The 13,677-nt window shown below is 47.8% G+C and overlaps 1 protein-coding gene across 1 annotated transcript in view; it reads left to right on the top strand.

Moving 5' to 3' along the window:
• Nucleotides 1–13,677, top strand: part of LOC113406394 (E3 ubiquitin-protein ligase TTC3-like) — a 136,207-nt gene that overhangs the window by 73,544 nt on the left and 48,986 nt on the right. Inside the window, exons 17-18 of the mRNA XM_029911395.1 lie at nt 2,664–2,730; nt 6,208–6,345. Coding sequence (XP_029767255.1) covers nt 2,664–2,730; nt 6,208–6,345 — 205 coding nt within the window. The remainder of the gene's footprint in view (nt 1–2,663; nt 2,731–6,207; nt 6,346–13,677) is intronic.

Here is a 13,677-nt window from a genome sequence, read left to right as displayed (position 1 = left end):
AGTTGTTTCAGTAGCAGTAGATGGTTGTCATAAGCACAAGTTTATGATTTCCTTGAAGCTCCAAGAAGAAGAAACTAAGCTGTAGAAAGAAGAGCCATGATTAAAAATTAGATCTTCAATGACAAAAGGAACCCAGAAAAACAGGACCATATAAATATTATGTAAATGTTCTCACTGCTAAATTTGCTCAACTTTTCTCCTTCAGTGGTTTTTCTGTAGTAGTCTTATAATAAGTATCTAAAATCATGTTCCAACAATTATTCATTAACATTTGTAAGTAAGTGAATGCTCTAAATAAGTTTGCAACCTCACAAATAGGGTTGCCAACTTTCTAATTGCACAAAATTAAACACCCTTGCCCCGCCCCCTTCCCTGAGGCTCTGCCATGAGGCCCTGCCCCCCACTCACTCCATCCTTCCTCCCTCTGTTGCTCACTCTCACCCACCCTCACTCATTTTCACTGGGTTAGAGCAGGGGGTTGGGGTTGGGGTGAGGGCTCCGGCTGGGGGTGTGGGCTCCAGGCTGGGGCCAGAAATGAGGGGTTCAGGATGTGGGAGGAGGCTCTAGGCTGGGGCAGGGGATTGGGGTGCAGGGGGGTGAGGGCTCTGGGCTGGGGTGGGCTCCAGGGTGGGAGGGGGCTCTGAGTTGGAACAGGAAGTTGGGATATGGGCTCCGGGAGGGAGTTTGGGTGCGGGAGGGAGCTCAGGGCTGGAACAGGGGGTTGGAGTGTAGGAGGGGATGCAGGGTGCAGGCTCCAAGAAGGGGCTCAGAGCTGGGGTAGGGGGTTGGGGCGCAGGAGGGAGTGAGGGATGCAGGTTCTTGGTGGCGCTTGCTTTTGGCAGCTCCCCGGAAGCGGCGACATGTCTCTCTGCTCCGAGGCGTAGCCAGGCGGCTCTGTGCAGTGCGCACTCCCTCTACCCTCAGGCACCACCCCCGCAGCTCCCATTGGCCAGCAGCCACGCAGAGCCGGGTAGGGATCCTGCCTTAGCCCTGCTGTGCTGCTGACCGGACTTTTAACGGCAGCCAGGGTCCCTTTTCGAGTGGGTGTTCCGGTTGAAAACTGGACACATGACAACCCTATTCACAAGGCATAGAAGTTACTGTAAAAAACAGATTGGCAAAAAAGAAAAGTAATAGCAGAATTGCTAATTTTAACACATTTGTATTGGTTCAAAGGTATTGAGATGCTAGTGTTACAATCACCAGAGAAATGTCTATAAACAAATGTCAAAAAATAGTGTGCATGTGGGAGAAGGGGAATACAAACAAATCCAAATCACTGCTTGTATAACCATCTTGTACTGCATAGCTGTTTACTTCTGCTGAAGGGTTTCTTGATTATAGTAAATGCATTACTGAAATTAAGATGAGCCTGTAGTTATTACAGTAGATCTTACCTTGAAAAATAATTATCATAAAAGTCATAAAATAATTATTAAAACTTCTAAGAATGGTACATGGGCCATAACATTTTAAGTTTGTATTAAGGCTGTCAGTTTGCTGTTTTTACCTCTCAGATAATTAGACTTGTGATCAAAGATAGGTATTCAAAGATCCTTTGATAGAGAACTGTGTCTAGGCACAGCAGAATTTTTTTGGTTTGCTTTTCAGCTGTAACATTCTTTATCACAATAGTTATAATTTATCAGTTTTTAGATGGTAAAATGATTGGCAAGCTACTGGTGGCTGAATACATAATCTGTCATTCTCACAGCCAGAAACAAATTTGATATGGAGTTAGTGAGACACCAAAGTATGAAACCCTACCAGGGCATTTTGAAGTCACTTTTCAGAGCTGAACTACACTTGGATTAAGTTTACAGGTCCAGTCAGTTGACTAAATTTCTTTAATTACTACATCTGTCATGGAGAGGCTGCACTGTTTGAAGTTTTTGTATTGTTCAGAGGCCATTTGCAATTTTATAAATAAATGCAAAATTAGAAAATTCTTGTTAATAAAATGTGTTGATGCCATTACTTAATCACAGTCTACTTTTATATCTTTGTGGCTGTTGCTGTGAAAAGTTTATAGAGCCTAGCCATAACAATGAACGTGTTTATTGTGCAGTCTAGGATGCCATGGATCTCATACTAATTAGTGAATTAAAATTTAGCTACACCAGCAGAGTGGCTAAATGGTGTGGCTAAATTATCATATCATTTTCAAGGTCCCCTCACACTTGCTCTACTGTATACAACAGACAGATCCCTTCCTAGAAATCTCCAGTTTCTTAGCACACAATCTTTAGGACACTTCTCATGTGCTGGGTGCTTGCTGCCCTTGAACATGGGGCAGAGATGAATGTATAATCAAATGTCTTTAGAAGCTGGGAGTATGCTTCTCAGCACTGGTAGAGAGACCCATGTTAGCTAAGCTGGAGCTAGTGCACTAAAAATAGCAGAGTGGCTCAGGTGGCTAGCCTGATGCCCCGTCCTTGATGCTGCAGTCACACTGTTATTTTTTGTGTTAGCTTGAACAGAGCTTGTGCATATCTGTCTACTTGCTCTGGGAAGCACCCTCCCAGTTGCTGTGCAGGTGTACCCCATATGGCTACATAAGCAAAGGAATTTCTTCACCCTCTGAAGAATGGAGTATATAAAATGTATATGTACAAATTTCAAGTTAAAAATTGCAGTGATGCTAATACTGTCTTTAATTGTAGAGATCATCTGAGTTTGAAGATCGATTCTAAAAACATCCAGGATAAACTCTGTAGTGCTATCCGAAAGGTAAATGAAGGAAACAACTGAAAACATTAGCATCTTAGTTGGAAAAAAACTTTTCATGTCTCTGTCTGAATAAATCATGTTATCTTGGCAATGACATTACTTAAGTATTAAAAAATAAAATAATGGCATTTAATTAAAATGTTGAGACAGCCTAGGGGTTAAGTACAGATCTATCAGACAAGCACAAACTTCTGAACAGGGCTATGTCTACTCTGTGGTACAATAGGACCAAATAAAACCCCATCAGCCCCTACATTCTGCTGCAGTGTTAATTTATTGTGTTGCTAATCAAGTGCAGATTAGGACATTTTAATGAAAGTTTACAATTAAGTAGGCATCGGCTTTGGAAAAGTACCTCTTAGGTGAACATCTTTAAAAATATTACATATTTTATTCATCATAGAGGCTGTCCAATGATCCTCCAAAAATATCAAAACTCAAGAGACACAAAACTACTTTAAGTTGGTGGCATGCTTGTCTTTGGGCCATGAGTCCTAAGAAAGACATTTATGTCACCAATTTACAGAAAATTCAATACAAGAATCACATAATAATAATAAAAATAACATAAATTGACAACCAGTCACTCAAAGATCAGGAAAATAAATACAATTTCAGACTTATGGCAAATTTCACCATCAGCATTCTCTCCATTCTGCCCGAAGAGTAGATGAATGTTCTTATTTTTTTTGCAAATACAGCAATTTTAGTAACCATTTTGTTTTGGAATTCAGCTATGGTTTTTGCAGCTTGACTTCCAAAATCTGAATTTTGATGGATGAAAGTTAATCTAAAATTCATCAAGATAAAACTTTTGAAATTTAAAATGTTCTGTAAGGCCCCAGTGTTTGACACAGGCTATTCTCAGCACAGAATGAGAAGATGTTAACATGGATTTGACCAGATCATTACTTTGAAATCTCACTTCAGTGGTACCAACAGGACTAGTTAGATTTGGCTTTCGTTTTCACTTCATTAAAATGTTTAATGTTTGGGTGAAACATTAATATTTAGAAAATTACTTCAAACATTACAGTCATAACTTTTTAATTTCTACTTTAAAGAATCTGAAAATAAAACAATTTTACATACTGAAAACTGTAATTTTAGGCATGATTTAGGAGATCATTACAGTATGTGCAATAATGAATTTCTTTAGTATTCAGTTTGTTTTTAATGTATTAATTTGGATTTATGTAAATAGGAAAAGGGGGACCTATTGATTCCCTCTAACACCCTTGACAAAGCTTAAAAATACACCAAAATAATACTGAAATGTAATTAAAATACAGCAGTATAATTCAGTATAACACACTATCAGGAAATTGGGCAGCTTAGGATCTCAAGTCATCCTCCTCCGTCCAATATTTTCCCACTTTTATAATTCCTTTCCAACCCCCAAACCTATCTTCCATTGCCTGGAGAGACAATGATGAGCTTTATTCATAATTTTTTACATTTAAATTATTTCATATCTTAAAAGAAAATGAGGAATCAAAGCTTATAAAACAGGTCTGCCTGACATAGGAACAATGAGGTATTATGGTCTGTGTGCATATACGTACATGTACTCCCTTGTTTGTGCGTTGTAAAAATCCTTATGCAGTCTTCTTTAACAAGTAATTGATACCTATGCATAGTAGCTACTTCATGACATTAAATTCAGCTTTGTTTTTCCTTAATTACTTGTTCAAAATACTAAGGCCCCAATCCTGCAACTATTTGTGCTTGGAGGACTTCTGCACAGCAGTCCATTGTGGTCCACAGCATAGTATCAGAGCCTAAGATATTAGACCACTTCATGAACTAATGACTTCTGTGTTTATCTCATGTGTACAGCAACTGTAGAGGAGTAACAAGCTAATACAATACCAAGATATTTCAGCATTAAATATAAAAGAAGACCAAAAGTGAAAGTATATAGACCAGGGAGAAAAAAAATGTTTTCAAATTGCTTATTGTTTTAGAGAAATGGGTGGGTGTAAGGTGAAAAAATATAGGAAGTCTGCTTTTAGATGGTAAAAGTGTTGAGGAGCAGACTCTTGAACCATGGTGATGAAATCATGTAACGGGACCGAGGAGTTGAGATTTAGAGAGACTAAGGTCTTGTCTACACTACAAAGTTTTGTTGGTAAAAGCTGCCTTTTGCTGACAAAACACAGGAGCTGTCCACATTACAAAGCTACTTTTGGTGGGGAATCCCTGCTGTTTTGCAGACAAAATAAAACCACCTCAATGAGAGGCATAAAGCTTTTTGTGGCAAAGTTAAAGCAACAAAGGGTCAGTGTAGACACTGCTGTTTGTTTTGTCAACATAACTGACTTCCACCAGTATCCCACAATGCCTGCATGACCGCTCTGCTCACTGTTTTGATCTCTGCTGCCCTGCAGGTATGCGCCTCTTCCCTTTCAAAGCTCTGGGAAGTATCTGACAGCTCAGCCTGCTGCTCAGTTTGGGGAACAAAGAGCAAATCATTAGCGTGGAATGCTCCTGTTCTGCCCTGCACTGGGAGCACAGCGGCAGGCAGACTGCTGCTGTGGGGAGCAGGGGGGACGATGGATGACTGCTGAGCTGCTTTGACATTCTTCAGCACGGAGAGCTCACAGAGCTGCTCAGGATGCTGCTTCCGGCAGCTGAGGAGACTGTGGGAGAACTTGGAGAGAATCATAGAACCATAGGCAGGCAGGCAGAGCGGTCTGCATTAGGGGAGACTGCTGTGTCGACTGCCAAGCAGAGACGGGGGCTGACCTGGGGTATGTGTCCCGCTCCCCCGCCTCAGGATAGGTGGTCAGCCTGCTGTCTCACCTACCCCAGCCACACCACTCTCCTTTCCCTCCCCGCACACACTTCAACTGACAATCTATTAGGATGCCCCTGGAATGATGGGACTGAGAAACCTGCCTCATGTGATGCTGTACCTGACCCATGAGGTATTGCAACACCCTTCCCAAAGCACCCTGCGGCCAGTTGCACAGTGGGATAGCTACCACAGTGCACTGCTCTGTGTTGATGCAAAAGCTGCTAGTGTGGATGCACTCTGCCGACACAAGGAGCTAGTGTGGACATGCAACAGCGGTTTTAATTAAAGCGGCATAACTTTTGCCAACAAAACTTTGTAGTGTAGACAAGGCCTAGGTCTGTGAAGTACGTTGGAACAATAGACCATTGACATACATGGATGACAATTTTTAAATGAATGGGAAGCCAGTGAAGTTGTTGGGGGGGATGGGTCTGAAACAATATTTTTAAAGTTTACCAAAGTTGCTTCTGTGCAAACTTTGAATACCCACAAGTTAGGTCAAAGTGAATGTTGCCACTGAACTAAATTCAGAAAGGTGGAACTCTTGTAACCAAAATGCAGAAAAGATTGAACTCTGATATTATTTAATCATGACTTGGATAGCGTTTTTAATAATTAGTAGCTTGTTTCATAACATAGTCAACAAAATTTGATTTAGTTAAGATTGAATTTTGTAGGTGGATTTAACTGTGTTGCCAGAAATGTTGAAGTCGCTTGTTCATGATGGCTATACAGCCTTGACGGACCAACGTTATCGCAGTGCTGAACAATTCTTTTCACACTTATTGAATATTTTGGATCCTTCAGAGTTAAAGGTAAGGAGGCGGGTGCCCTGGCCTACTTACTAGGGGTGATTGAGCCTTGACCTGTAAGTTTTATATTTCACTGCTTTTCCTCCCCCAAAGCAATCATTTTATTTTATTTTATTTTATTTTATTGTTTCCAGTCACATTCCACTATGTGCTAGGCATTGTACAAATGTAAAAAAAAGCACAATCTGTCTCAAATAGCTTATAATTTTAAAAGACCGAGATTAGGGAAAAAGATACAACATATAAAGTAGTTATGGTGATCATGGACAACATCTTGACATTAAAATGTTTTAGGAATACAGATTTTTATCTGTGTGCATATACACAAAATTGCATATCCTAAACATTTTAAGATGTGATCCATAACCATATTAGCCACTTCACTTGTATCTATTTTTTTTTTACACTTTATTCTCTCTTTAGATTGTAAACTCTTTGTGGCAAATACCGTGATTTTTTTTTTTTTTTTTTAAATATCTAATCCATCCCCAATAACCTTCTTACATATTTTCATTGTCATACATTCATACAATTTTTAATGTAGTTTTCAGTATCTGCTCCTGGGAGAATTATGCGCCACTGTGCAATGCAGAATTTGCTCAGAATTAATGTTCTGCGCAGAATTTCCCTTTTTCCCCTGCAGAATTGCTGCTGCAGAGCTGCTGGCTGCCACTAGGGGCCACTGGATCCAGGAAAGCCCAACTTGCAAATAGAAGTCACTGCTTGAGTAGGAAAGGGAGCTGGATGGCTCGTGGTAGCTGCAGTTCATGGCACGCCATGAAGGAAGGAGGTGGCATGCAGGCAACTCAATACAAATCCTGGCTCCAGCATCAGGCTGTTTCTCCCTCTGGATCCCTGGGCTTTGAGTGGGAAGGAGTATGAGTGTCTGGGCTTGGGGTCACCCTGCAGCTCGGTCCTGGGGAGGAGTGGGTGCGGCTCTCTGGGGAAGGGATGTGGGTCATTGGGGGGGGGGAAGGGGACACCCCGCAGCTGGGCTGTTGGGGGGGAGGGGTGCGGGTGTCAGGGCTGAGTGGCACCCCGCAGCTGGGTGGGAGGGGGTGCGGATGTCTGGGCTGGGGACGTGGGGGTGGAGGCATGTGGCTGGGCTCTGGGAGGAAGGGGTGCGGGTGTCTGACCCCACGGCTGTGCTCTGGGCAGGAGGGTGCAGAGAAACAGGAACTGGGTTGTTGTAGGGGTTTCTTTAACTCTCTACTTCTGGGGGAATCTTTTTGTTGTTGTTGTTGTCTGTATTGTTACAGACATAGTTGCTGACAGGTATTTTGAAATATATTACCAAAATAATTGAAACTGGCATGATTATGTAGCGTTATTCTTCGAGTGCTTGCTCATATCGATTCCAATTAGGTGTGCACGCGCCGAGTGTACAGTCATCGGAAAGTTTTTCCCCTAGCAGCACCTGTCGGGTCGGCTGTGGAGCCTCCTGGAGTGGCGCCCTCATGGCGCTCAATATATGACCCTGCCAACCCGGTGCTGCCTCAGTTCCTTCTTACCTCCAGCGACGGTCGTTGGAACTGTGGCGTCTTGCTCAGCAAGTTCTACCACGTTTCCCTAGCTTTGTTTGTGTTCTCTGTACTTTTTAGTTAGTTTTAGTTGTTTGTAGCTAGCAATTGGGCTGGGGGAGTTTACCCTCTATCCCGACCGCTTTTCCTTGGGAGGGCTTACATGCCCAAGTCTGAGGGGGTCAAGCCCTGCAAGTCCTGCAGCAAACCCATACCAACGGGCGACCCCACAACGCTTGTCTAAAGCGTCTGGGGAGGCTCAGCAAGCTGATTGGTGTAGGATTTGTAAGGGGTTTCAACCCAGAACCAAAAAGGAGCGAGACTTTCGCCTCAAGCAGCTCCTTATGGAGGCGCCACTTAGACCACAACTTCCACCGGCATGGCAAGACCCGGCGCCGAGGGGGAGGGATAGCTCAGTGGTTTGAGCATTGGCCTGCTAAACTCAGGGTTGTGAGTTCAATCCTTGAGGGGGCCACTTAGGGATCTGGGGCAAAATCAGTACTTGGTCCTGGACTCGATTACCTTTTAGGGTCCCTTCCAGCTCTATGAGATAGATAGGTATATGTCTCACCATTTAAAAAAAAAAAAAAAAAAATTTTTTTTAAAATTCATTGGTGTGTAGCGCCCTGGCGACACTGGTGGAAGCGGCACCGCGGAAGGACTCTGGCAGAGACCCGTGGCACCGATGCTCCCCGGTGCTGAAAATGGCGGGATTGACCCAGCACTGCTCCAACTCCCTGGTGCAGAAGTGGCACCGGAAGCAAGAAAGGAGCATTTCTCCATCTCAGAGGTCCACCTGTCTGGAGCAGGCCAATGGGATGTGTCCTCAAGAGGAGCACCCAGCACCGAAGCCTGCAAAGATGGCACCATCGACTTCGGCCCTGCAAGGAGGACCGTTGAGTCTGGTGCTGTTGGACTCCCCGGCCCAGGTCATCAAGGAGGTGGAACTGCCATCCATCTTGGACACCTTTGAGGCTGCGAGGGACCTCATTGCCATGACAGCACCAAGGTCACCCACCCTTCGCGCCAAGCCTCCGGTACCGCATTGCATGGCACCGTCTCAAGGCAAACCAGCGATGCGCCGTCCCTCGGCGCCGCTGATAGTCCCGGTGTCACTTGCAATTGTGGCACAGGTCATACTTGCAGCACCACTCCAGGTTACGCCAGTGCTCCCACTCGCAATGCCGATCCACGCATCGATCCCCGTCGCACGGCAGGTCCCGGTGCCGCTCAGTGACCCCGTGCAGCTCCAGGTGGCGGGACTGCTCTCCGGTGTAGCAGCACTGCTCTCCGGCGTAGCGACATTGCTCTCCGGCGTGGCAGTGCTCGCAGGATCAGCTCCGCTCGGCACCGCCCTGGCCATTGCCATCCTGGTCTTCGGACTCGGAGGCGGGATCTAGATACTGAGAGCGGGGTTGGCACTGGTCGGGTCATGGACGCTCTGAGATGAGGGCAGGGCTGTGGTCTGCGCAGTGGCAGGAACCAACGCAGTGGCCATTTTGGACCCTGTGGGCATACCACCAAGCGCAAGGCACCCAGTCTAAAGGCTCCCGAGCGTCTGTCTCTGGACCGCCTCCCATAGACAGCCGCGCCCACCAGGACCTCCTTCACAGGGTGGCATGCAACATGGGTCTGCAGGCCAAGGAGGTGGTGGAGTCTGAGGACCCGGTGGTCGACGTCTTGGCCCCGAAAGGTCCTTCGAGGGTGTGTCTGCCCCTCATTAAGACCATACAGGCCAATGCCAAGACCATCTGGCAGACCCCGGCCTCCATCCCTCCCACCGCCAAGGGCATTGAGAGGAAATACTTTGTCCCGTCGAAGGGGTACGAATACCTCTTCACACACCCGCAGCCTTGTTTATTGGTGGTTGCAGCAGTGAACGAGAAGGAGAGGCAGGGGCAGCAAGCCTCAGCACCTAAGTCCAAGGATGCCAAGCGCCTGGACTTGTTTGGGCGTAAAGTGTACTCGACGGGGGGGACTGCAACTCAGGATTGCCAATCAGCAGGCAATTCTGAGCCGGTATAGCTTCAACTCCTGGAACTCGATTCTCAAATTCAAGGAACTGGTTCTGTCAGAGTCCAGGGAGGAGTTTGGAGCCTTAGTGGAGTAGGGCAAGGCGGTGGCATGGACCTCTTTACAGGCCGCACTGGACGCTGCGGACTCGGTGGCATGCACCTTGTCCTCCGGTATTGCCATGAGGTGTAGCTCATGGTTGCAGGCCTCGGGCCTTCCGCCCGAGGTTCAACAGATGATGCAGGACCTGCCTTTTGATGGGGTGGGCCTGTTCGCGGAGCAGACTGACTCTCAGCTACATAGCCTAAAAGACTCAAGGGCTACTATGAAATCCTTGGGTATGCACACCCTGGCAACCCAACACAAACATTTCAAGCCCCAACAACAGTAGCAGCACTCCTACCCTCCTTGGCCAAGGCAGGACTTCTACAGGAGAAGGGGCAGGAACGGCAGAAGGAAGCCTTCCAACCCCCCTTCTGGGCTGGGACAGGGCCCAACTAATCCATCGTCTAGTTCCAAGCAAGCCTTTTGAAGGGGCGCCCACGGACGGTGCACCGGCCTTGATTACGGATCCATCCCATCTTTTTTGAATCGTCTGTCCCACTTCTGCCATGCTTGGTCCCAAATAACTTCGGACCGCTGGGTCCTCCATACGGTGGAAGTGGGATATTCTCCAGTTCTGCTCCTACCCTCCCTCCCACCCCCCTTCCCCGTCCCTCTTTAGGGACCCTTTTCACGAGCAACTCCTTATCCAGGAGGTGCAGGCGCGCCTCACCATGGGAGCGGTGGAGGAGATTCCTCAGGAGCTAAGGAGCAAGAGATTCTATTCCCAATACTTCCTAATCCCCAAGGCCCGGGGGGTCTCAGACCCATTCTAGATCTGCTCAGACACAACAAATTCATGGCAAAGTTGAAGTTCCACATGGTCTCCCTGGGCACCATTATCCCCTCTTTGGATCTGAGAGACTGGTACGCCGCCCTCGACATGAAGGATGCATACTTCCATATAGCAATTCGTCTTGCACACTGGTGCTTCCTACGCTTCATGGTCAACCACAAGCATTACCAATTCACTGTCCTACCATTCGGCCTCTCAGCAGCCCCCTGAGTGTTTACCAAGTGCATGTCGGTGGTGACTGCTTTCCTCCGTCGACAGCAGGTGCAAGTATACCTCTACTTCGACTGGTTGCTCAGGGGCCGCACCAGGGGGCAGGTGCAGTCCCAAATCTGTTTGAGCTACTGGGTCTCTTCCTCAACTTGGGGAAGTAGACCTTGGAACCGACTCAAAGAATAGAATTCATTGGGGAAGTGTTAGACTCGATTCAGGTGCAAGCTCTTCTGCCAGAGACCTGATTCTGAGCCATCACGGACATAATTCAAAGCCTCCAGCAATTCCCAACCACAACAGCAAGGGAGTGCCTGAGTCTCCTCGGCCACATGGCTGCTTTCACTTGTGACCTCGCACGCCAGGCTGCGACTCAGACTTTTGCAGGCATGGCTTGCCTTGGCCTACCCCCCAGGGCGCAACAGCTTGAATTCAGTGGTCACGGTGCCAGGACAGGTCCTCATGTCCCTCCACTGGTGGCTCAACCCTCGAGCAGTGTGCAAAGGAGTCCCCTTCCACAACCCTCAACCTTCCTTGTCCCTGGTCATGGATGCGTTGGATCTGGGATGAGGGTGCATGTGGGAGACCTCCGACACAGGGCCTGTGGTCGCAGGATGAGCTCTCCCTACATATCAACATCAAAGACCTAAGGGCAGTGCGCCTAGACTGCCAGGCCTTTCAGGCCCGACTACAAGGCCAGTGCGTAGCAGTTCTAACTGACAACACCACCGCCATGTTTTACATCAACAAGCAGGGTGGAGTCCGTTCCCCTCCCCTATGCCAGGAGGCCCTCCGGCTGTGGGAGTTCTGCATAGCCTACTCCATTCACTGGAAGCATCCTTTATACCTGGAGTTCAGAACATGCTGGCGGACCACCTCTGCAGGTCCTTCCGCACACATGAGTGATCCATCCAGCCGGATGTCATACACCTCATTTTTCAAAGGTGGGGGTTTCCCGAGGTCGACCTGTTTGCCAACCGACGCAACAGGAAGTGTCCAATGTTCTGCTCTTTCCAAGGTCACAGCCAAGGCTCACTCACGGATGCGTTCCTGCTACTCTGGAGAGATCGCCGGCGCCATGCCTTTTTCCCCCATTCCCTCTCATGCTCAACATCCGCAGGGAGGGAGCAAAGGTAATTCTGATAGTTTCAGCGTGGCCTCGACACCGCTGGTACAACATGCTACTGGAGCTGTCAGTGGACGCACCGGTCACGTTACCTCGCCTCCCCAACTTACTCAGGACTACGGTTGCCTCCATCACCCCGACCTGCAGTCCCTCCACCTCACGGCTTGGAAGCTTCATGGCTGAACTCCATGGAACTTCTGTGCTCAGAACAAGTAAGGGAGGTCCTCCTCAGCAGCAGGGAACCCTCCACTAGAGCCACGTATCTGGCAAAGTGAAAGAGATTCTCATGCTGGTGTGACCAGCATCAAACACCCCTCCTCCAGATGCCTGTACCCCTCATCTTGGAGTACCTCCTACACCTGCAACAGCAAGGCCTGGCGGCGTCCTCCATAAGGGTACAATTCGCTACTATCTTGGCCTTCCACCCAGGAGCATCTGGTCGATCCCTATAGTTGGTTGCTTCCTCAAAGGTCTGGACCGCCTACATCCCCAGATCAGGCATCCTGTCCCTGCATGGGACCTTAACCTGGTCCTCTCCAGGCTCATGGGGCCCCCATTTGAACCACTGGCAACTTGCTCCCTACTGTATCTGTCGTGGAAAGTGGCTTTCCTGGTCACCATTACTTCTGCTAGGAGGGTGTCTGTGCTAAAGACCCTCACCTCTGACCCACCGTACTCGGTTTTCCACGAGGATAAGGTGCAACTCGGGCCGCACCCAGCCTTTCTCCCCAAGATGGTGTTGCACTTCCACGCCAGTCAGGACATTTTCCTGCCTGTTTTTTACCCTAAGCCGCATGCCAGTAACCGAGAGCAGAGGCTGCACTCCCTCGATGTTCGGCGAGCACTAGCTTTCTACATTGAGCGCACTAAGCCGTTCAGAAAATCGAACCAATTGTTCATAGCGGTGGCAAACCGGATGAAAGGGCTCCTGGTCTCATCTCAAAGAATATCCTCCTGGATCACGTCATGCATCCTCACATGCTATGAGTTGGCCAAAGTACTGGCCCCGGCTCTTACGGTGCACTCCACGAGGGCCAAGGCCTCATCAGCAGCGTTCTTGGCCCAGGTCCTGATCCAAGAAACCTGCAGGGCAGCAACTTGGTCCTCTGTGCATACCTTCACCTCGCACTACGCCATCGTCCGGCGCGCCAGAGATGACGCGGTTTTCGGCAGAGCGGTGCTACAATCAGCGTTTCCTTAACTCTGACCCCACCGCCTAGGTAAGGCTGTGGGGAGTCACCTAATTGGAATTGATATGAGTAAGCACTCGAAGAAAAAACGGTTACTCACCTCTCGTAACTGTTGTTCTTCGAGATGTGTTGCTCCTATCCATTCCAAACCCACCCGCCTTCCCCTGTCAGAGTAACCGTCAAGAAGGAACAGAGGAGGCGCCGGGTCAACAGGGTCATATATTGAGCACCATGAGGGCGCCACTCCAGGAGGCTCCACAGCTGACCCGACGGGTGCTGCTAGAGGAAAAACTTTCCGATGACTGTGCACGCGGCACGCGCACACCTAATTGGAATGGATATAAGCAACACATCTCGAAGAACAACAGTTACGAGAGGTGA

Source organism: Terrapene carolina, unplaced genomic scaffold, assembly GCF_002925995.2.
Source record: "Terrapene carolina triunguis isolate 2854851 unplaced genomic scaffold, T_m_triunguis-2.0 Scaffold30, whole genome shotgun sequence".
NCBI lineage: Eukaryota > Metazoa > Chordata > Testudines > Emydidae > Terrapene > Terrapene triunguis.
Note: the sequence above shows the minus strand (reverse complement) of the source record. Positions and strands in the feature narration are given on the sequence as shown.